General features: G+C 50.9%; 1 protein-coding gene across 1 annotated transcript in view; it reads left to right on the top strand.

Annotated features, from left to right (window-relative positions):
• Positions 1 to 16,022, top strand: part of LOC105997319 (mucin-17-like) — a 54,055-nt gene extending 38,033 nt beyond the window's left edge. Inside the window, exons 12-23 of the mRNA XM_013031712.1 lie at positions 242 to 424; positions 2,103 to 2,291; positions 3,271 to 3,321; positions 3,406 to 3,527; positions 4,113 to 4,171; positions 8,453 to 8,569; positions 9,231 to 9,328; positions 9,432 to 9,594; positions 10,960 to 11,121; positions 11,302 to 11,399; positions 14,213 to 14,289; positions 15,981 to 16,022. Coding sequence (XP_012887166.1) covers positions 242 to 424; positions 2,103 to 2,291; positions 3,271 to 3,321; positions 3,406 to 3,527; positions 4,113 to 4,171; positions 8,453 to 8,569; positions 9,231 to 9,328; positions 9,432 to 9,594; positions 10,960 to 11,121; positions 11,302 to 11,399; positions 14,213 to 14,289; positions 15,981 to 16,022 — 1,361 coding nt within the window. The remainder of the gene's footprint in view (positions 1 to 241; positions 425 to 2,102; positions 2,292 to 3,270; positions 3,322 to 3,405; positions 3,528 to 4,112; positions 4,172 to 8,452; positions 8,570 to 9,230; positions 9,329 to 9,431; positions 9,595 to 10,959; positions 11,122 to 11,301; positions 11,400 to 14,212; positions 14,290 to 15,980) is intronic.
• The last annotated feature ends 6,334 nt before the right edge of the window (positions 16,023 to 22,356 follow it).

The following is a 22,356-nucleotide window of genomic DNA, read 5'->3' as shown; positions in this document are numbered from 1 at the left end:
ACAACTCCTGAAATCACTTCATCTTCTCCTCTGGAGGTCACCACCACTCCTGTTTCCACACTACCAGAAGGAAGTTCTCCATCATCCACCACCTTAGTTTCCAGCACAACGGTGACCAGTCCTTCTGGTATCTCCACCTTGTCTCCCACTCCAGAGGCCACAACCACACTTGTGAGTACAACTCCTGAAGTCAGTTCATCTCCTGTGGAGGTCACCACCACCCCTGTTTCCACACCACCAGGAGGAACTACTACATCTTCCACCACCGTGTCCTCAAGCACAGTAGTGACAAGTACTCCTGGTATCACCACATTGCCCTTCAGCCCAGAGGATACAACCATACCTGTGACTATAATTCCTGAAGTCAGTTCATCTTCAGCTGTGGAGGTCACCACCACCTCTGTTTCCACACTACAAGAAGGAAGTACTCCATCATCCACAAGCCTGTCCTCAAGCACAGTAGTGACAAGTACTTCTTATACCACCTCATTCTCCCTCCCTCCAGAGGACACAAGCACTCCTGTGACCATAACTCCAGAAATCACTTCAGCTTCAACCATGCCGGTTACTACCACTCCTGTGTTTCCACCTACTTACGGAAGTACGACCTTCTCTACCACCTTGGTCTCCAGCACTCCTGTGACCAGTTTACCTGAGTCTAGCACACACTCCTCTTCTTCCGTGCACCCAAACACACGTCCAACCACCACTTCCATGGGCAGTTCAGCTCCTTCAACTGTGACTTTCACAAGTCCCCATGTAGGCAGCCCTTCTACGCTCAGTACTCCTCTTCCAACTACCCTTGTATCCAGTACCTCTTCCCAACCCCTCATTGCTACCTCTTCAGCCACTAGCACTTCTCTCCTACCCACCACATCCCCCAGCACTCCAACTGTTCCATCCACACCTGTGACTACAACCACTTCATCTGTTACCACAGCCACCACCACTACTATCACCACCAGCACTACCACCTCCATGCTTCCAACCACCACACAGGGTAAGTGTATGTTTAAATCATATTTGCTTTAATCTCCATTTCTTTTGATATTCCATTTCTGTGTGTGTGTGTGTGTGTGTGTGTGCATGTGTGTATGTGTTACCTAATCTTTTCCTCCAATGTTCTTTTTCTGGTGTTCGTTTTTTTTTCATTTGTACTTTTTTTTTTTTAAACCACAGCTACTACCACTATCATCACCTCTACTCTCCCAACCACCACACCAGGTAAGCACCTTTTAAAATATTTGGTTTAGGGGCTGGGAAGGTGGCTCAGTGGTAGAGCGCTTGCCTTGCATGCATGAGGCCCTGGGTTCGATTCCTCAGCACCACATAAGCAGAAAAAAGCTGGAAGTGGCGCTGTGGCTCAAGTGGTAGAGCACTAGCCTTGAGCTGAAGAGCTGAGGGACAGTGCCCAGGCCCAGAGTTCGGGCCCCACAACTGGCAAAAATAAATAAATAAATAAAAATTAAATGTTTGCTTTAATCTCCATTTCTTTGTGTATTCTTTTCCATGTTTTTGTGCTTTCTACTGATCTTTTCTTTCACTGCTCTTTTTCTATTTGTTTGTGTTTTTTTTTGTCCATCTTTTGTAATCACCTACTTCTGAATTGTCTAACTCACTCTGTTATTTCCAGTCCTTTCTTGTTTTTCTTCTTAGAAAATGGTACACTTATTTTCTTAGCAGGTGAGATCCCTAGGAACCATCTCTGTCCTGGTCCTTCTTTCCTATTCCCTGCTAGTCTCTCCTGTGTTACTTTTGTCCCTGTCATAAGGTCATTAGCTCTGTGTCTTTCTTTTATATTTTTCTCCGATTTTCATGGGCTTTCTCCTTTCTCCCCCAATAAGTGTGAATTCCAGTTTTTTCACAATATAATACCATCAACCTCAATCATAGGTGCCCAGGGGTCTTATGTGCCAGCGCCCATTTTCATTTTGTGTCATCTTTTTGTATATGTGTATATATGCTGGTCCTGGACTTGAACTCCAGGCCTCAGCACTGAGTCTGAGCTTTCTATCATTCAAGGCTGGTGCTCTACCTCTTGAGCACTGTTTGCACTCATTCTCACGCACATACCTGGCTGATCAGGATCTTGTCTCTTTCAGTTCAATGCATGAATGGAGGACTGTTGGTTGGAGGCGTGTGTGAATGTCCTGTGGGCTTCTCGGGAGATCGGTGTCAGAATGCTGTCATTATCTGCCAAAATGGCGGCTCCTGGGACGGGCTCAAGTGCCAGTGTACCAGCCTCTTCTACGGACCAAGGTGTGAGGACGTGGTGGAGAGTATCGAGTTAGGTGAGTAATCTTGGCCTCTCATACCCTCTGCCAGGCCCAGCATGATGCAGCCAGAAAGCCTGCTGTCCCTCATGGTACATAGCCAGGAATCTAGCCTCCTTTTTTTTTTTCTTCTCTCCTTTTTCATTCTCCTTTTGTCTTTCTCTCTTTTATCATCATCATCATCATCATCATCATCATCTTGGTGCTGGTACTAGATTTTGAACTCAGGGCTTGGGCACTATCCCTGAGCTTTTGTCACTCAAGGCTGGCACTCTCCACTTGAGCCACAGCTCCATTTCCAGCTTTTAGTGGTTCAATGGAGATAAGAGTCTCATGGTCTTTCCTGCCCAGGCTGGCTTCAACCTTGATCCTCAGATCTCAGCTTCCCGAGTAGATAGGATGACAGGTTCACACACTGGCACCTGGCTGGCAGGAGTGTGTGTGTGTGTGTGTGTGTGTGTGTGTTAACGATTGTGTATAAATGATAGACAAATCCATTAGAAACCATACTTGAGATCTGGAATTTGGTTTTGCTCCAAGGCTAGCACCATCCTTCCTTACAGTGCTCAGCTCAACTGCGTCCTCCCTCTTCATGAGCTATGCTCCTGATCTATGGTCTTCTGTGGACTAGATGGATGAAAAGCATTGTTACAATTATAATGTTCAACTTACGGGGCTGGGAAGGTGGCTCAGTGCATGAAGCCCTGGGTTTGATTCCTCAGTACCACATAAGCAGAAAAAGCCAGAAGTGGCGCTGTGGCTCAAGTGGTAGAGCGCTAGCTTTGAGCTGACGAGCTGAGGGACAGTGCCAGGCCCCACGACTGACAAAAAAAAAGTTCAACTTACGATGGGTGCATCAGGCTGTAACCCCATCGTAAGTCGAGGACCATCTGCATTCAGTGGAGGAGCAAGCCTGCAATTCATTGGGAAGTTCTGAGCTCCCCTAGGCTCCATCTATGAGCCCTGAAGAGTGTAGCAAGCTTCTTTTTCCCTCCAGAGGAGAGCGGGAGCTCCTCCACCCCCCGCTCCAGTCACCCTTGTACCCAGGGTAAGGTTATGGGGGTGCCAATCTCTATAGCAGGGAGCTGAGAAGGGGTGTGTTCTCACTGGGTAGTGCTTCTGTCTCCCACAGAACAGACCGTCTCTGCCCAGGTAGATCTGTCCGTGACAGTCACCACTGAACAGTTCAGCAGTGAGCTAGAGGACCGGAATTCCAAGAGATTTAAGGAGTTCAATGAGACCTTCACAAAACAGGTAAAACTGGGGCTGGGAAGGTGGCTCAGTGGTAGAGCGCTTGCCTTGCATGCATGAGACCCTGAGTTCGATTCCTCAGCACCACATAAGCAGAAAAAGCTAGAAGTGGCACTTTGGCTCAAGTGGTAGGGCGCTAGCCTTGAGCAGAATTGCTGAGTGACAGCGCGCAAGTCCAGAGTTCAGGCCCCACGACCAACAACAACAACAACAAAACCTCAGGGACAGTGCTGAGGCCTTGGATTCAAGCCCCAGGACCAAGAAAAAAACAGACAGATGGGTACAGAGGGAAGGAAGGAAGGAAAGAGGAGGAAGGGAGGGAGGGAAGAAGGAAAGGCAGAAACTGAAGGATTGTTAGAAAACGACTTGCCCAGATTGCCTAAATTCTCAGGATTGGTGTGGGAGAGGGGGATGAGGCGAAGCTGGTCTGTGGAGCCAGGTGGGGCTGGCCTCTGGGAATGGGCCTCCCATGTAGTCCGCATATCTCTGGTACAGGGGCAGTGCAGGGATAGGCCACCACTCCATGGAAAGTTCCAGCAGATACCGAGGGGGAATGTTGGCCTGACACAATGGCCCCTTGTCTTTCAGATGGACCAGATCTACGCCGGTATCCCCGAGTATGGAGGAGTGAACATCACAAGGCTGAGGTGAATGGGATGGGAAGGCTTAGGATGAGAACAGTAGTCACAGTTACTAAGGCCCATGTGAGCTTAGTAGGTCTTCATTTCTGCTGGGAACACTGCGGTGCTGTGAGATGACTGTCCACATCTGGAGGCTGCTAGTTGAGGTCAAGGTACCTGTAGTGCTGCTCCGTCCTGCAGCCACTCCCCTGAGTGTGCTGCCAGACCCCCTTGCTGGGCCCCTTCCACTCTGTGAATATCCCTACTCCTTGTCCACCTTTCTTTCCTTCCTCCCTCCCTCTCTTCCCTCCCTCCTTCCTTTCCTCCCTTCCTCTCACTCCCCCTCTCCCCCGTCTCTTTCTTTCAAGATGTAGTCTTACTATGCAACCCAAGCTGGCCTTGAACTCACAGTCCTCCTGAGGGCTGGGAGTACAGCCTAACTTTCCTTTTCTTAGGAGAACACACATTAGGTCAGAGGTTCAACAGCCTCCTTTTGACTTTGTCATGTTCAAAGGCCTTATTTCCAAGGGTGGCCAGAGCCTCGGGCCTGGGGAGGGGAGGGGATTTGTCATAGTTTTAACGTGGTCAGACTCTCCATCACAGGGGCAAAATACCTAACAATGGACTTTAGGAAAGAGGGATTTGTTTGGGCTCAGTTTTTCAGAGGTTTCAGTCCATCAAGGCAGGTGTGGGGAGTGTTTTCCCTCATAGTAGCCAGGAAGTGGGAGGTAAGGGAGAAGGAGAAAGGGAAGGAGAGGGGAGAAGAGAATCAAGTTGACAAAGTTGACAATCAGATTAACTGTCTGGTCAGGCACCTTGGCTCCTGCCTGTAATCCTGGCTACTCAGGAGGCTGAGATCTGAGGACTGGGGGTGGAAGCCAGCCCAGGCAGGAAAGTCTGTGAGACTCATCTCCAATTAATCTCAGAAAAAGCCAGACGTGGCTCAAGTGGCACAGTACTAGCCTTGAGCAAAACAACCCCAGGGACAGTAGCCAGGCCCAGAGTTGAAGCCCAGGACTGCCCCCCCCAAAACAAATTTAACTGTCCAAATCCAGAAGGGAGCTCTCCCTCTAAGAGTACAGAAGCAGTGTGTGAGCAAGCCACGTTGCATGACTGTCCCCATGGCATGGACATGGGAGCCAAGGCTCAGAGGCCCATGGAGTCTTCCCCAAAGATCATAAAATGGTAGAGTCAAACTCAAAACAAAAATACTGTTGGGAACAGACAGACATCCTGGAAAAGCTCCAGGCTAAGTATGGGATGGAAGCCAGGTCTTTCCACACGCAGTGAAACTGAGCCTCCAGGAGGCTTATGGACTTGTCCATGGCCACCTTGCCATTGAGGGCAACGGCCAGTATACCCACCCCAGCTCCACTCCAGAAGAAGGCATTGGTGTTGCCTAGTCAATGCCCAGGGTCACCACCAAGAGGGTATAATGGGATTACTTCCTTCTTTCTTTTTTTCTTTCTTTCTTTTTTTGCTGGTCGTGGGGCCTGAACTCTGGGCCTGGGCACTGTCCCTCAGCTCTTCAGCTCAAGGCTAGTGCTCTACCACTTGAGCTACAGCACCACTTCTATTTTATTCTGCTTATGTGGTGCTGAGGAATCGAGCCCAGGGCCTCATGCATGCAAGGCAAGCACTCTACCACTTAGCCACCTTCCCAGCCCTAACCACTTCTTTCTAATGAAAGATAGCCTTGAACTTAAAATTCCCTCTGGTCTTTTCCAAATCCCATGTTGTTTTGTTCCACGAGTTCTTCTAGCTCTAGGATTCATTGTGTATGCTGTATGGATGTACAGTCATATCTGTTGGTGTCATATTTATGGATTCAGTGAACTGTGGATTGAAAATGTTCTGGGGAAAAAATACTTGCACCTAGCTGGGCGCTGGTGGCTCAAGCAGTAGAGTGCTCACCTTGAGCTGAAGAGCACAGGGACAGTGCCCAGGCCCAGAGTTCAAGCCCCACAACCTCACCCCCCCAAAAAAAAAATACTTGCATCTAGACTGAATATACAGAAGTTTCTTTTTTCCCCTTGTCATAATTCCTTAAACAACATAGAATGATACCTATTTTCATAGCATTCATGTTCCATATGATACATAATCTAGAGATGATTTCAAGTATGTGGAAGAATCCAGGCATGGTGGTGTGTGCCTGGAGTAACAGATTCTCAGGATGCTGAGGTACAAGGATTGCTTCAGCCCAGGATTTTGAGGCCAAACCTGAACAACATAGTGAGACCTTATGTCAAAATAAGTGAATGAATAGATATATCTCTATTAGATAGATGATAGACAGACAGACAGACAGACAGACAGATAGATAGATAGATAGGACTGGGTATAGTGGCACAAAGCTTTAACCCTAGTTCTTAGGTGGCAACAGGAAGATCTTGAGATAGAGAAACGTCTTGTCAAAGATCTTGAGGCTGGGTTCTTGTGAAAGTTCTGACTCTAAGTCTTGAGACTTTTGATTAAAATGTCAGCCTTTTAGATATCAGATGTCACTTTGGAATTACTAAAATGGTGGGGGTGGGAGAGGGGGAATGTAGTTGTGGAGATGGGAGGGAAGGGATGGTAGGGGAAAAACAAAGGAAGAGGCAACAATGCTTGATAAGAAATGTACTCATTACCTTACTCAAGTGATTATAACCCCTCTGTACAGTATTTTCACAATAAAAAACTTATTTTAAAAAAAGAATTACAGCCGGGCGCTGGTGGCTCACGCCTGTAATCCTAGCTACTCAGGAGGCTGAGATCTGAGGATCATGGTTCAAAGCCAGCCCGGGCAGGAGAGACCGTGAGACTCTTATCTCCAATAAACCACCAGAAAACCGGAAATGGCGCTGTAGCTCAAGTGGTAGAGCACTCGCCTTGAGCTGAAGAGCTGAGGGACAGCGCCCAGGCCCAGAGTTCAAGCCCCACGACTGACCAAAAAAAAAAAAAGAATTACAAAAATAGGCTGGGTACAGTGGCTCACACTTGTCATCCCAGCTACTCAGGAGGCTGAGAACAGGTTTGTAGTTCAAAGTCAACCAAGGCAGGAAAGTCCACGCAACTTTTATCTTTTTTTTTTTTTTGTCGGTTGTGGGGCTTGAACTCTGGGCCTGGGCGCTGTCCCTCAGCTCTTCAGCTCAAGGTGAGCGCTCTACCAACTTAAGCCACAGCACCACTTCCGGTTTTCTGAGTGGTTTATTGGAGATAAGAGTCTTACGGAGTTTCCTGCCCAGGCTGGCTGGCTTTGAACAGTGATCCTTAGAGCTCAGCCTCCTGAGTAGGTAGGATTACAGGCATGAGCCACCGATGCCTGGCTTAACTTTTATCTCTTAAACACCAAAAAGCTGGAAGTGGATCTGTGGCTCAAGTGCTAGCCTTGAGAGAAAAAGTTCAAGGACAGTATCCAGGCCCCAAGTTCAAGCCTCAGGACCAGTATAACAAAAATAAAGAAATAAAATTACACTTGTTAACAAAATGAGCTCCCTTCCCATGGCTTAGCACTCCCCTTGCCTTCTCCAGCGCTCAGCACGCTCCCTTCCTAGGCAACACTAGGCCCCTGTAGTAAAGGCAGTAAATAATCAACTTCCAGCCCCCTCTCCGGGGCAGCTACCACCATAGAAGCCAACAAGAGCCCCTTACAGTGACCTTCAGGTCTGGGCAGCTGCAGGACCCCTTATCTACTGTTTGGGCAGCAGCCATGAATCCTAGTCCGCCATGATGAAGCCCCTGGCCCACACGTCCACACCGGGGTCTCCACCTCCTCGCCCCTTCTAGCCCCTCCTAAACCTCCTAGGTTCTATAGATCACCTCAGACAATGGCCGGCGCTTCTTCTCACATCTCCCTTGTGGGAAGGAGTCTTGCCCGTCCCCTTTCCAGCAATAAACCTTTCTTTGTTCTCTGTGCCTGGATGTCTGCGTGATTCTCTGGCAAAGTCTATTTAATTTTTCGACACTAATAGCTGTGATTTTTTAAATGTGTGTGTGTGTGCGCGTGTGCTGGCTTTTTGGTAGTTTTTTGGAGATAAGAGTCTCATGGACTTTCTTGTCCATCTGGATTTGAGCCTCGATCTTCAGATCTCATCCTCCTAATGAGCTGAGCTGACAGGCGTGAGTCACTGGTGATGGGCTCCAGAGCCTAACTGTTATATGGAGGGAGTTTTAGAGGCTCAATCATTTGTTTTCATGAGGACTGGAGAAGGTCTAAGTGCAGGCCTGGAACACAGCATTGGCCATGGCTCCCCACAGCTGCGGGGTTGGGGAGGAGGCTGGGCAGCCGGGCATGGTGTGTGAGAGTTATCCCTCTGCCCTCAGGTCTGGCAGTGTGGTGGTGGAGCACGAAGTCATCCTGAAGGTCCAGTACGTCCCAGATTACAAGGAAGTATTCAACAAGGCCAAAGCGGAAGTAGAGGAAAAAATCCAGACTGCAACGCAACAGCAGATAAGCGTCAATGAGTCCTGCTCCTGTAAGCAAGGGGAGAGGAGGGGCAGGGAGGAGGGGGAGGGGAGAGGGGAGGAGGGAGAGGGGAGGAGGGAGAGGGGAGGAGGGAGAGGATGGAGCTTAGTGCCCCCCCATCCCTGGAATGGGTTATTCCAACTGAACCCTGGAAAGGGGGACTTAAAGACAAGTAGAGATGCAGAAGACCTGCAGAGGTCCTGCAGAGTCCCTTCACCCATATTAAGGGGTCCAGGACCTTGGGTCTGCTAGAAAACCATGAGTCAGCATGACTCAGCAAGGCTCAGTGTGCCCCAGCATGAGTCAGCATGACTCAGCAAGAGTCAAGGTGACTCAGCAAGACTCCAGGTGACCTCAGCATGAGTCAGCATGACTCAGCAAGACTCTGGGTGACCTCAGCATGACTCAGCGTGACCTCAGCATGAGTCAGCGAGGCTCAGTGTGACTCAGCATGACACTGCAAATATTCCGTTTTAGGGGCTGGAGGGGAGAGGGAAAAGGAACCAGGGAGCCCCGGGACACGGAGGGTGGTGGATTCGGGGAGCTAGGAGGGAGTCTGGCCTTGCACCTTGGCACCAGCCAGCTTCCCAGTCCCCCAGTGCAGCCCCGAGTCCTCACCCCAGGGTGCTGAACAAGGCCATCACAACCTCTCCTGTCTCTCCCAGCCCTCCTCTGCTTCAATTCAACTGCCACCGTGGTGCAAAACTTTACTGTTGCTGAGAACAATTTTGAAGGTAGGGTTCCCCGTGGAGCGGAGGAGGGCTGGTGGGGGTGACCAGGGTTGGAGCACCCTGCACCCCCCCTTCCTCCCTGGCTTCTTCTTGTTCCCTCCCTCAGAGGAATGCCAGAAAAAGGCTGGGGAGGATTTTGCGCCCTACTTCCGGGTGGAGTTCCTGAAGGGCAAGCTGTACTGCGTCACGCCCTGCATGGCCGGCTTCAACTTCTCCAAGGACTGTCACTATGGAAAGTGCCAGCTCCAGCGCTCTGGGCCCCGCTGCCTGTGAGTACCCACCACCCCAGGAGCCAGGGGCGCCCCTGGCTCCATCTCCCCACTGCCTTCAGCCTCTAATGGGGCAGGTTGAGAGCCAAGACAGGCACTCATTGTGAACACACATCCAGCCACAGTAGCATGCCTGTAATCCCAGCTCTTAGGAGGTTCCTGCCAGAGCCTCCTGAGTTCCAAGCCAGTCTGAGCTACATAGCAAGACTCTGTCTCAAATAATTTACAATTGACTTAAAGAGAGATGATCCTGCCAGGAACTGGTGGCTGTCATCCTTACTACTCAGGAGGCTGAGATTTGAGGATCACAATTTAAAGCCAACCCATGTAGGAAAGTCCATGAGACTCTTATCTCCAATTAATCAGCAACAAGCTGGACCTGGAGCTTTGACTCAAGTGGTAGAATACCAGCCTTGAGGGAAAAATCTCAGGGACAATGCCCAGCACCTGAGTGTAAGACCCATTACTGGCACACACAAAAATTAAATTAATTATTAATAAATAAAACAGAGATAACTCTACCGAGCAAAAGTTGTAGCAGAGAATCGTGCACTAGCTGAGACCTGAGGGGTCATTCTAGACCAGGCCTTAGACAAGGTACCAGGGCTTGTACTCAGGGCCTAGACATTGTCCCTTGCTTTTATTCACTCAAGACTGATGCTCTAAACCGGGCGCTGGTAGCTCATAACTATAATCCTAGCTACTCAGGAGGCTGAGATCTGAGGATCATGGTTCAAAGCCAGCCTGGGCAAGAAAGGCTATGAGACTCTTATCTCCAATAAACCACCAGAAAACCGGAAGAGGTGCTGTGGCTCAAGCAGTACAGTGCTAGCCTTGAGCTGAAGAGCTGAGGGACAGCGCCCAGGCCCAGAGTTCAAGACCCACAACCACCACCAACAACAACAGAAGACTGATGCTCTAGCACTTGAGCCATGGTGGTGCCACTTCCAGTTTTCTGGTGGTTTATTGGAGATAAGAGTCTCATGAACTTTCCTGCCCAGGCTGGCTTTGAACCATAATCCTCAGATCTCAGCCTCCTGAGTGGCCAGGATGACAAGTGGGAGCTTCAGGTGCCCGCCTTGGGAAAGGGATTTTAGAGGGGCTGGAGGGAGAGGAAGAGCTTCAGGGCAGGGCAGGAGCTGGGGTCCAGGGTTGGGAGGTGGGTGGGAAACTGGAAATCCATCCACCTGGCCGGCCAAGCCCCAGGGTTGAGCCAATGTCCTGAGGCCTGAGGCTCTGCATTGGGCTCACTGGAAGACCAGCTGAGGAGGCGGAGCCTGCGCCCTGCCCATGCCCTGTGCCCTGGAGCCCCCATCCTGCAGTTCCCCAGGGCTGCGGGCTGACTGCTCTCCTCTGCTCTTGCAGCTGTTTGAACACCGACACGCACTGGTACCAAGGGGAGACTTGCGAGTGGGGCATCCAGAAGAGCCTGGTGTTCGCGCTCGTGGGTGCAGCAGGCGTGGTGGTGTTGGTGGCCCTCGTTGTCCTCGGCTTCTTCACCTTCCGCTTCAAGAGGAAGGCCCAAAGGTGAGCCACCCCCACATCCGTCCTCCAACACCCGCCCCCCCTCCGTCCCTGTGATCCTTCTCCTCCTGGAGCCCGCCAAGTGGAGGATGAGGTGTAGACAGCAGGGTCCACTTGCGTCCCCTCCACACCCTGTCCTTGATCAAAAGGGGTTCACTGTGGGTGTGGGATGTCTTCCAACAGGCAAAAGCTCAAAGTGTCGCAGTTATACAAATGGAATGAAGAGGAGGGTAGAGCAGCTCCTGGAACCTTCCAGAACATTGGTTTTGATGTGTCAGAAGGTATGGGCAATCCCATCGGGACTCAGAATGACTCAAGTTGTGTGTGGGAGGGCACATGGGGAGATTATGGGGCTCCGAGGAGGGGAGGGAAGAAGCATGCCCCCACACTGGAAACCCCATTTCCTCAACTGGCTCCAGCAACACCAAGGAATGAGGCACCAACACAGGGCCTACAGGGAGCATTGTGGTTCTAGATCATTCTAGATCATTCTAGATCATAAGTGCTGAGCCCATCATGGGTGAGGTGGTTCACAGGTGAGTTTCATCTCAGCCAAGAGATCAGCGTTAGGCTTTTTCAGTGTGAGCGTACATTGAAGTTTCTTTTCTTTTTTTTTTTGAGGGGGGGGGTCCAGTTGTGGGGCCTGAACTCTGGACCTGGGCGCTGTCCCTCAGCTCTTCAGCTCAAGGCGAGCGCTCTACCACTTGAGCCACAGCGCCACTCCCAGATTTTTCTTTTCTGCTTTGTGGTGCTGAGGAATCGAGCCTAGGGCCTCATGCATACAAGGCAAGCAAGCGCTCTACCACTGAGCCACCTTCCCAGCCCTACATTGAAGTTTCTAGCAGTGAAGTCTGTAAAACTTCAGAAGACAGAAAACCATGGCATGAGGAAATTTCTGGAAGAAAAATGTTAACTTCTAAGAAGGAGAAGATTAGAATGAGAATAAGGTCCAGTCAGCCCATATAAGCCCATAAGAAAGAGAAGAAAGGGAAAAAAAGGCTGGGACAATGGGAGATAATAATAAGATGGCTGGAAGTAATCCAATCCACCAATAAACACAGTAACTGTAAATGGATACGAATAATGGATTATAAACCGAGCACCAGTGTTCATACCTGGAATCCCAGCTACTCAAGAGGCTGAGATCTGAGGACTGCATTCAAAACCAGACTGGGCAGGAAAGTCTGAGAGACTCTTATCTTCAGTTCACCACCAAAAAGCAAGTGGAGCTGTGGCTAAAATGGTATAGCATCAGCCTTGAATCAAAAAGCTCAGGGAAGCCGGGCGCCGGTGGCTCACACCTGTAATCCCAGCTACTCAGGAGCCTGAGATCAGAGGATCACAGATCAAAGCCAGCCCGGGCAGGAAAGCCCGTGAGACTCTTATCTCCAATAAACGACTAGAAAACCAGAAGCGGTGCTGTGGCTCAAGCAGTGGAGCGCTCACCTTGAGCTGAAGAGCTCAGGGAAAGTGCCCAGGCCCCGAGTTCAAGCCCCACAACCAACCAAAAACAAAAACAAAAGCTCAGGGATGCGCCTAGGCCCTAAATTCAAGCCCTAGAACACAGTCGCACACATACACACACAAAGAGGAAAATGATTTATACAAGATTGAGCTGTTCCTTATGGGTGAAAGGCACATGAAAAATAAGGAAATCTTTTGTGAAAAATAGAAAAAAATTCACACAAATGAATAAAACATGGCATAGAGAACCTGTACAAACAGCCTTGTACAAGGCCACAAAAAAGTTTCCATGTATTTCCCCAAAACTACCTACATCAGACTCTATTTTCTGACCATGATCCAAGAAACTTAGACCTTGATAACAAATATTTCTGACAAATGACGGTGATAACAATAACAATACACACACACACACACAGGGTTTCTTTTTTCTTTTTTTGTCAGTTGTGGGGCTTGAACTCTGGGCTTGGGCACTATCCCTCAGCTCTTCAGCTCAAGGCGAGCGCTCTACTGCTTGAGCCACAGCGCTACTTCCGATTTTTCTAGTGGTTTATTGGAGATGAGTCTCACATGGACTTTCCTGCCCAGGCTGGCTTTGAACCATGATCCTCAGATCTCAGCCTCCTGAGTAGCTAGAATAACAGGCGTGAGCCACCAGCACCCAGCTCCACAAAGGGTTTCTTTGGGAAAGAAAAAGTTAAGTTTCTACAACACTTAGCCAAGAGGCTGAGAATATGGTTTAGTGGCAGAGTGCTTGCCTAAAGTATGCATGAAGCCCTGGGTTTGATTTCTCAGTACCACATACACAGAAAAATCTGGAAGTGGCGCTGTGGCTCAAGTGGTAGAGTGCTAGCCTTGAGCAAAAGAAGCTCAGGGACAGTGCTCAGGCCCCAAGTTCAAGCCCTAGGACTGGCCAAACAAACAGGAAAGAACCAAACGAGAAATGATAGCGACAGCAAATACTTGGAGCACCATGTGCCAGTGGCTCACACTTGTAATCCTAGCTATTCATGAGGCTGAGATCTGAGGATCGTGGTTCAAAGTCAGCCCAGTCAGGAAAGTCCAAGAGACTCATCTCCAATTAACCACCAGAAAACCGGAGGTGGCGCTGTGGCTCAAGTGGTAGATTGTTGACCTTGAGCTGAAGAGCACAGGGACAATGCCCAAGCACAGAGTTCAAGGCCCACAACCAACAAAAAAAGAAACAGAGAGAGAGAGAGAGAAGAAAGAAAATACTTAGATATAGATTATCACAGAGCTACTTGCTGTCAAAATACAGCTACCACTATATTTATGAATTTCTAGCCTTACCATGTTTGTGTCAGGCCCTGAGCTGGATAGAGCAGGCCTATAATCCCAGCTACTTCAGAGGCAGGGATAGAAGCATCACAATCAGCTCACAACCAATGCAACCTCAACTTCTAGGAATAACAGGGCAAAAGCGTGAGACCCTATTTGAAAATGAAATTTGAAAACGAGGTATAGTTCAAGTCGGGGAGCACCTGCCTAGCAAGCTTGGAGTCTGGGGCCAGCTTATCTTGCTAACCAGCTTTCTTTGTGTGGCCACCTCCCTCTCCCCCTCCTTCTCTTCCCCTTCTTCCCCCTGTCTTCCTTCCCCCTCCTCCTCTAGGGGAAGACTACATTCACCTGGACTCCATGTACAGCACCTTCCAGCCCTCCCTGAGCCACATAGACCTGGAAAGAAAGGTGAGGCCAGCCTGATGCTTCCTCCCCTCAACTTCTGCCTTCAGAGGATCAAAGCCCTGCACAGCTGGCTGGTCCCTGGACCCACAAAATGGACATTGTGGGGGTGGGATCGGCCTTCCCTGCACCCCTGAACTTTTAGGCTCTGCGGCTTCCTTCTCTGCTTTGAGTATGTCCTTGGTGGCTTATTTGTTTTGTTTTTAACTTCTGTTTTGGACAATATTGGAGTTTGACCTTGGCACCCTGTGCTTGCTAGGCAGGGGCTCCACCACCTGAGCTGTTCATTTTTGATTTAGGTATTTCTTTCAGATAGAACATCTCACTCACGCCTGGGCCAGCCTGGACCACGATCCTCCTATTTGCACTTGCATCTGGGATGGCAGGCGTGAACCACCGTGCTTAGCTTTCAGCCTCAGCTGAAATGTGGGCTCACCAACTTTCTTGTCTAGTTTGGCCTCAAATCATGATCCTTTGGCCCTCCATTTCCCAAGTAGCCAGGATTACAGGCATGAGCCACTGTGTCTAGCTGTTATATTCATTTAGTTTTGAGACAGGGTCTTGCTATGTAGCTCATGCTGACCCCAAACTTGCAATCGTCCAGCCTCAGAGTCTTGAGTGCTGGGCTTGCACGCCTGTGTTGCCAGGATATTTTATTTTGGAAGCAAACATGAGTGTCAAAATTATGATATGGTACATACTTACAGGCCCTATGCAGAGAATGGGGTTCAACAGTTGCTGTATTTTCTTGCTGCATGTCTGTCTATCCATCCAGTTTTTGCTGGACCACCTGACCATCTGTTGCAAATGTTCTAACACTTGCTCCCTAAACACTTGCCTGGATTTTTCTCAAACACTGTCATTCACCCAATAAATTGATAGTAACTCCTTAAAATTACCCAATATCCCATTTCCCCCTAGGGCTCCAGGAGCATATCCGTTATAACACTCATTATAACATTCATATATGGATACAACAGTTTTACTCATTGGTTTTTGTTGCCCTTCTTTGGTCTTTTTATCTTGAATTGGGTATTTTCTACTTGGGAGGCTAAGCATGGGAGGATCACAGTTTGAGGCCAGATAAACCGGGGTGGGGTGGTGGTGAAGTGGGGAAGTTAGCAAAACTGCATCTCAACCAATGGCTAGGTGCAAAAGCATGTGCCTGTCATCTCCAGTAACTCCGGGAAATGCAAATAGGAGGATCACAGGCTGGGATTTTTTAAAATATAGTACTGGAGTTTGAACTCAGGGAGGGCCACCCACTTGCTTGGCTTTCTTGCTTGGCTAATGCTCTGCCACTTGAGCCATACCTGAAACCTAGCTTTTTGCTGGGTTCATTGGAAATGGAGCCTCACAGATTTATTTGGCCTTGAGCAGTGATCCTCCGTATTTCAGCCTTCTGAGTGGTTAAGATCACAGCCATGAGCCCCACTAGTGCCCAACCTACCAGGAGCTGTGTCTTAGAGGCTCAGAAGAAATACTGGCATCAGATGAGCGATTCCCTGCAGAGATTTAGGGGCACGAAACAGACGTGTGGCCAGCCTGCCTGCAACCCCCACCCTTGGGTGTGCAGTTAGGCCAGTATTTGTAGTTTACCCCATGTAACAAGATGCATTTTGTAAATGAGCATCTCAGATGCCTCCAAAACCAAGTTGTGGGGGCCTCAGGCCTCACCTGGCTCTGTCTCTTCCCAGGTCCAAATCCAGAGGCCAGAGGTGGTCATGACGTCCCTGTGAGGCTCGGCTCGGGGGGATCACAGCAGCGTGTGAGGCTGTGGGGAGCTGAGGCTGCTGGAGCATGGCTGGAATGAGCAGTTTCCAGGGGACTTAATGTGAAACCGAGAGGACTGAGAGACTCCACCAGGAGCGCATGGGCGCCAGGATAGGAACTTCAGCACCCAGGACAGCGCCCGGCCCGCTCCAGCCCAGGCCCAGCGGCCCCTCCACGCCCCGGTCCCAGGCCTGTTCCCTGCAGGATTCACACACTCTTTGAAAGGTTAGGACCGTTAATGAAATTATTTAATGCAGAAGACGGTGTGTGAAAGGAAATGGACTCATTGCCTGACTCGTGTAATTGTTATCTCTCTGTATATCACCTCTATCATAATAAAGCAAATTGCCTTTTAAAAATAAAGTTATTTTTTATGGATTTTTGACTGTCATAACTAAACCAGGCAGAAGCAGCTTTGGGACGTTCTTAGGATTTCCAGAGCTTTCTATAGTCACCAAGTGAGGAAAACCTGTGGATCTCCCCTCCTGCCCTCCCCCTGGCCCTCTTCCTTCCCCCTTTCCTCTCTCCAGGGTAGGGCGCCTGGAGAGATGGGGGGGGAGAGGAGGAGTGAGAAGGAGAGAGAGAGGGGAGAGGGGAGGCTTCCCACTTGCCAGGCTTTGAGCCACACCCCAAATCCTATGCCTCATGAACTCTCTGAGCTAAGCGTGGAGAGATCGGGTGGCCCCTCTGGATGTAAAGTGGCCTTAGGCTGAGCAAGGGCCTTTCCCCTTCACTGCTGCCATTCTTCACATTTCAGGGTTCCTTCATTACCCTTCAGGGCCTGTGGGTGTCTGGGAGGCCCAACACCTCACTCAGGGCTCAATGATGGCAGAGCCTGGGCTCTGCTGCCCTCTGGTGGACATCAGGCACACCTGCAGGTGCCACTCCACAGCTTGCTCTCCCCGCTGGGCTTTGGACAACCTTCAGCCATTCAGGAACTTGCCTGCAAAGTCCTCAGCTCCAACATTGAGATCCACCTCCCACCACAGGTCTGGATGTCAGTGGCCATAGAAAAGAGACACGTGTATGTGTGTGTTGGTGCTGGGGCCTTGAACTCAGGGCCTAAGCGCTGTCCCTAAGCTTTTTCACTCAAAGCTGGAGCTCTACCTTTTGAGCCACAGCTCCACTTGTAACCTTTGGATGGCATTTTCCTGCCTGGGGCTGGCTTCAAACAGCAATCCTCAGCCCTCGGCCTCCTGACTAGCTGAGATGACAGGCGTGTGCACTAGTGCCTGGCTCGGATAGAGGTATTTCATAGGCTGCACTTGCAGCAGACCCAGCTGCTGTCCATAGAACAGCCAAAGCAGACACTGCCCCGCCCTGCTCCACCTCTTGGCAAGCCGTTTCCCACCTGGGTGAGCACAGGAGCCGCTTGTCTCTGGGCTCCGTCTCCGGTTCTGCATGCCAAGCACTTTCACCATCCCTGGTGCACAGATGAGGGAAACCAAGGCAGCAGAGACTGATCAATCAGCAAGCGGGTAAAGCTCAGATGATTAAGCCAGGGCTTTGGCAGTCCCAGTTGGGCTTTTATAGACAGGGTCTCCTGTAATCCAAGCTGGTCTCAAACACCTGATCCTTTTGCCTCAGCCTCCTGGGTGCTGGGGTTACAGGCATGTGTCACTAGGCCTGGTTCAGGCTTGTGTGATTTGATCTCCTGTGTTGTGTTCTTTCGTCTTGGAGCCTGGAAGCCAAAAGAAAATCGTTCTGAATTCAGAAGGCTGTGGCCAACGGCGCTTGACCGTCCCCTGTGATGCGGTGGGTGTTTCAGTGACCCCCAGGCTGGCCTGATTCATCCCTGATGATCCAGCAGGGGGAAAGGAGGGGGTGGCGACTTCCTATGCAGGCTGGTGAGGCCCAGGCCTCCCAGGGAGCAGGCGGGGGAAGGAAATTTACTGCGAGTGGAGTCAGAGCCAGGGAAAGTGGAATTGAACTTGGCACTAGATAATCAGCCTGATTAGGTCTGAGCCTCCTGGAGGGAGCTGAGAGCAGGAGGCCAGGGCCTAGAGGGGGCAGGAAGCCAAGGTGGAGGCCAAGGAGCTGGGGTGTGCTGAGGTCAAGAACGGGGATGGGAGGGACCGGAGAATATGGAGTTCGGGAAATCCAGAGGGACAACATCAAGGTTCAGGGCACAAGGGAGGGTGAGAAACAGCCTGGGCTACAGGCCAGGATCAGAGGAACACAGACAGGCATGACACCCTTCATGGCGCATGCTTGTAATCCCAGCCATTCTGGAGGCTGAGCTCTGAGGCTCGAGGTTCAAAGCCATCCCTGAACAAGAAAGAATGTGAGATTTTTTTTATCTCCAATGACCACCAAAAAGCCAAAAGTGAAGGTGTGGCTCAAGTGCTAGAGCACTAGCCTTAGGCAAGAAAAAGCCTCAGGGACAACACCCAGGCTCTGAGTTCAAGCCTCAGGACCAACACACACACACACACACACACACACACAACCTCATGCCTAAAAAGAAATGGCCGCTCCAGCAGGAGTCCAGAAGGAATGCAGGCAGAGCTGGGGGCCCCATGGGCCGGCTGCGGTGCTGCGCTGTCTCGGGCCTGATGAAGGACTCGAGATCGGCCATCGGAAGCCCCCTCTTCAGCCCCCCAGTGCTTTCCTCCGCTGAGAAGCACTGACCCCTTGGCGTGACAGGCCAGCTCCAGACTCCTGGTGCCCCCCAATGGCCAGAACAGAGAATGCAGCGCCCCCCCCTCCCAGCCCAGGAATGCCCACACATGCCCAGCACAGGCTGGCCAGTGCTGAGGCTCTACTCCTGGCCTTTGGCCTTGGTGTGTGGTCATACTCCATCTTCATGTGTCACCCATGATAAAGGGCAGAGAGCTCCATGTTAAGTCAGGTGTGGTGGTGGTAGGGTGTGCACACCTGTAATCCCAACACTCTAGAGGCTCAGACAGGAGACTCAAGAGTTCAAGGCTAGCCCGGGCTACACACAGAGAACCCATCTCAAAAAGCGGGGGGGGGGGGAGGCAAAGCTGGGCACTATGGCTCAGGCCTGTAATCCTAGCTACTCTGGAGGGTCCTGGGGGGGACAGTCTGGGAGCTCAGCCCTCCCTCTCCCCAAACTCTCTTCTGTTGAAAGTGCCGTGGCGTGGGGTTGGACTGGCTGGGATAACAGTCACACACCACTGCATCCAGCTACAGGTTGAGCAAGGAAAGGGGGGCGGGGGGGGGTGTTCTCAGGAACCTGGGCTGGCCTCTGACCATGATCCTCTAGTTCTCAGCCTCCTAAGCATCTGGACAAAAGCCCTCTGTGTTCAGTTTTGTCTTGGATTTTTTTTTTTTTTTAGAAGCCCTCCAAAGCCCTGGGCATGACCCCCCACCCCCACCCACCGGGTGAGGAGAGCAGATCTGCTTTCGAGGGGACAGCACGCCCCCTGGTGGCCGTGGGTGGCAAAGGAGGCTGGGAGCCGTGGGGCAGGCCACAGGGGAGACAGCTGGGGGCGGGGGGGGGGGAGCCATGGACCGAGGTTGGAGGTGGAGGAGGGCATTGTCCTGGAAAGGAGCAAAGGTTTTCTTGCTGGGGCTGGGTTTTTGTTTGCTCTGCTTTAAGGAGAGGGAGTTGAGTGTGCCTGGGTTTTGCAACCTCAAACTCCAGATCTTTCTCCGTCTCAGGCTCCGGAGATCTGGGATGATAGGCATGTTGTGTTGAACTCAAATACAGCATCATGGGTAGACTAGTAAGTGTCACTCAGTTTATTCAAACACTTCAAATACAATCCACACCAATAACTACCTTTTTGTTGTTGGTGGTGGTGATGGGGCTTGAACTCTGGGCCTGGGCGCATCCCTGAGCTCTTCAGCTCAAGGCAGGTGCTCTACCACGTGAGTCACAGCCCCACTTCTGGTTTCTTGGAGATAAGAGTCTCACGAAGCTGGGCGACAGTGGCTCACCCCGTAATCCTAGCTACTCAGGAGGCTGAGATCTGAGGATCTCGGTTCAAAGCCAGCCCGGGCAGGAAAGACCGTGAGACTCCTATCTCCAATAAACCACTAGAAAACCGGAAGTGGTGCTGTGGCTCAAGTGGTAGAGCGCTTGCCTTGAGCTGAAGCGCTGAGGGACAGCGCCCAGGCCCAGAGTTCAGGCCCCACGACTGACAGAAAAAAAGAGTCTCATGGGCTTTCCTGCCCAGGCTGACTTTGAACCGCCATCCTCAGATCTCAGCCTTCTGAGTAGCTAGGATTACAGGCGTGAGCCCCTGGCACCTGGCAATAACTCTTATGCTTAATCCTACTACCCATGTGTCACCCAGGGGAGCTCACACATCGCATCACTTGGTCCGAAGGTCGAGCAAAGCCCACCAAGGGTGTCCTCCGGGCTGCTCCGAGTCTCTGGAGGGAGAAGCGGCTGGCTTGCCGGGGCAGGCTCCAGGGGAGGTTCGGTCCGATGTGGAGTAGCCTCATTCGGGGAGGCCACCTTGCTGGGTCTCTGTTGCCCGGGGTGTTTATATGTTCTAGGCTGGGCCTTTCATTTCTGGCCGCCTTGGTGGCAGCTTTGCTTCGAGTCACACCTGGCAGTGGCTGGGGCGGAGAGGCTAGCCTGCGTGGGTCGGCTTATCTTGGAGAAGGCTCTCTAGGCTTCAGGGTGTGTCCCTATCTCTATCTTCCATATTCTAACTTCTAACTTCTTCTTCTTTTTTGGTGGGTTGTGGGGTTTGAACTCTGGGCCTGCGCGCGTCCCTAAGCTCTTCAGCTCAAGGCAGGTGCTCTACCACTTGAGCCACAGCACCACCTCCCTAACTTCTCATTCTAGCTCCTAATTTGACAGTTTAACATTTCATATTATTTCACAGCACACATACATCCAATCTATTCCTATTCAATAGCCCATCATATCAATATTCAATAACACCGTATGTCAGTATTCAGGAACACAGACACTGTATCAATGCCCCATGCTAGTCACTACGCATGCGCATCCGCACCACTGCGATAGCAAGTTGAAAGAAGAGCGGAAGCACGGGCCAGACGCAGGGCCGTGCGGAGGGCCCAAAGTCAGAGGAGCTTTCAGAGCAACTTTGGGTACCAAGAGGTAACTGGATTTCAGCCTCATGGGGGCCCAGAGTGGGGCCCCGTACCCTGAAGCTGGGCAGGGAAGTGGTCCTGCTTGCTGCCCGGGTCAATGGGACAGATTTCTGTGGAGCAGAGGACAAGCACTGGTTCTGTGGAAGCCAGCCTCGGACCTGCCCCTCGGCACAGCAGAATCCTTCAGCTGGGGGCAGAACCGAAGAGCTTCTCAAGCGCACACCGGCAGGGGGCAGAAGAGCCACGCCAGGGCCACAAGCCCTGGGCCAGGGCCTCCTATTCTCAGCTTGTTTGCTCAATGCTGGTACTCTACCACCTGAGCCATGCCTCTGGTCCAGCATTTTGCTGGTTGATTGAAGACAGAGTCTGGAGGCTTCATTGTACAACTAGGTAGGAAGCAAGAAGCTTAGCAATTTCTTGTAAAACAAAACATATGGGCTGGGGATATAGCTTGGTGGTGCAATGTTTGCTTGACACACACAAGACACAAAATTTGAAGCCAGACGTGAGGGTACAGGCCTATAATCCCGAGGCCAGAGGACGGAGAATTTGAGGCCAGCTGGGGCTACTTAGAGAGACTCTATTGAAGAAGGAAAGAGAAAAAGAGAGAGAGAGAGACACGAAGCAAAGAACAGAAAGGGAAGGAAGGAAGGAAGGAGGGAGGGAGGGAAGAAAGGGAGGAGGGAGGGAAGGAAGGGAGGAAGGAAGGAAGGAAGGAGGGAGGGAGGAAAAAAAGGGAGGAGGGAGGGAAGGAAGGGAGGAAGAGAGGAAGGAAGGAAGGGAGGAAGGGAGGAAGGGAAGAAGGAAGGAAGGAAGGAAGGTAGGAAGGAAGGAAGGAAGGAAGGAAGGAAGGAAGGAGAGCTTATACCAAACAAAAAGCTGTATACAAATGTTTATAGTAGCTGGGCGCTGGTGGCTCACACCTGTCATCCTAGCTACTCAGGAGGCTGAGATCTGAGGATTGTAGCTCAAAGCCAGCTAGGCAGAAAAGTCCATGAGATTCTAATATCCAATTAACCACCAGAAAACCAGAAGTGGCGCTGTGGCTCAAATGGTAGAGCGCTAGCCTTGAGCTGAAGAGCTGAGGGACAGCGCCCAGGCCCAGAGTTCAAGCTCCATGACCGACCAAAAAAAAAAAAAAAAGAATCATTTCCGTAAAGAAAATTTCAGTGTAGGGGCTGGGAAGGTGTCTCAGTGGTAGAGCGCTTGCCTTGCATGCCTGAGGCCCTGGGTTCGATTCCTCAGCACCATATAAGCAAAAAG

The sequence above is a fragment of the Dipodomys ordii genome, unplaced genomic scaffold, assembly GCF_000151885.1.
Source record: "Dipodomys ordii isolate 6190 unplaced genomic scaffold, Dord_2.0 Scaffold143, whole genome shotgun sequence".
NCBI lineage: Eukaryota > Metazoa > Chordata > Mammalia > Rodentia > Heteromyidae > Dipodomys > Dipodomys ordii.
Note: the sequence above shows the minus strand (reverse complement) of the source record. Positions and strands in the feature narration are given on the sequence as shown.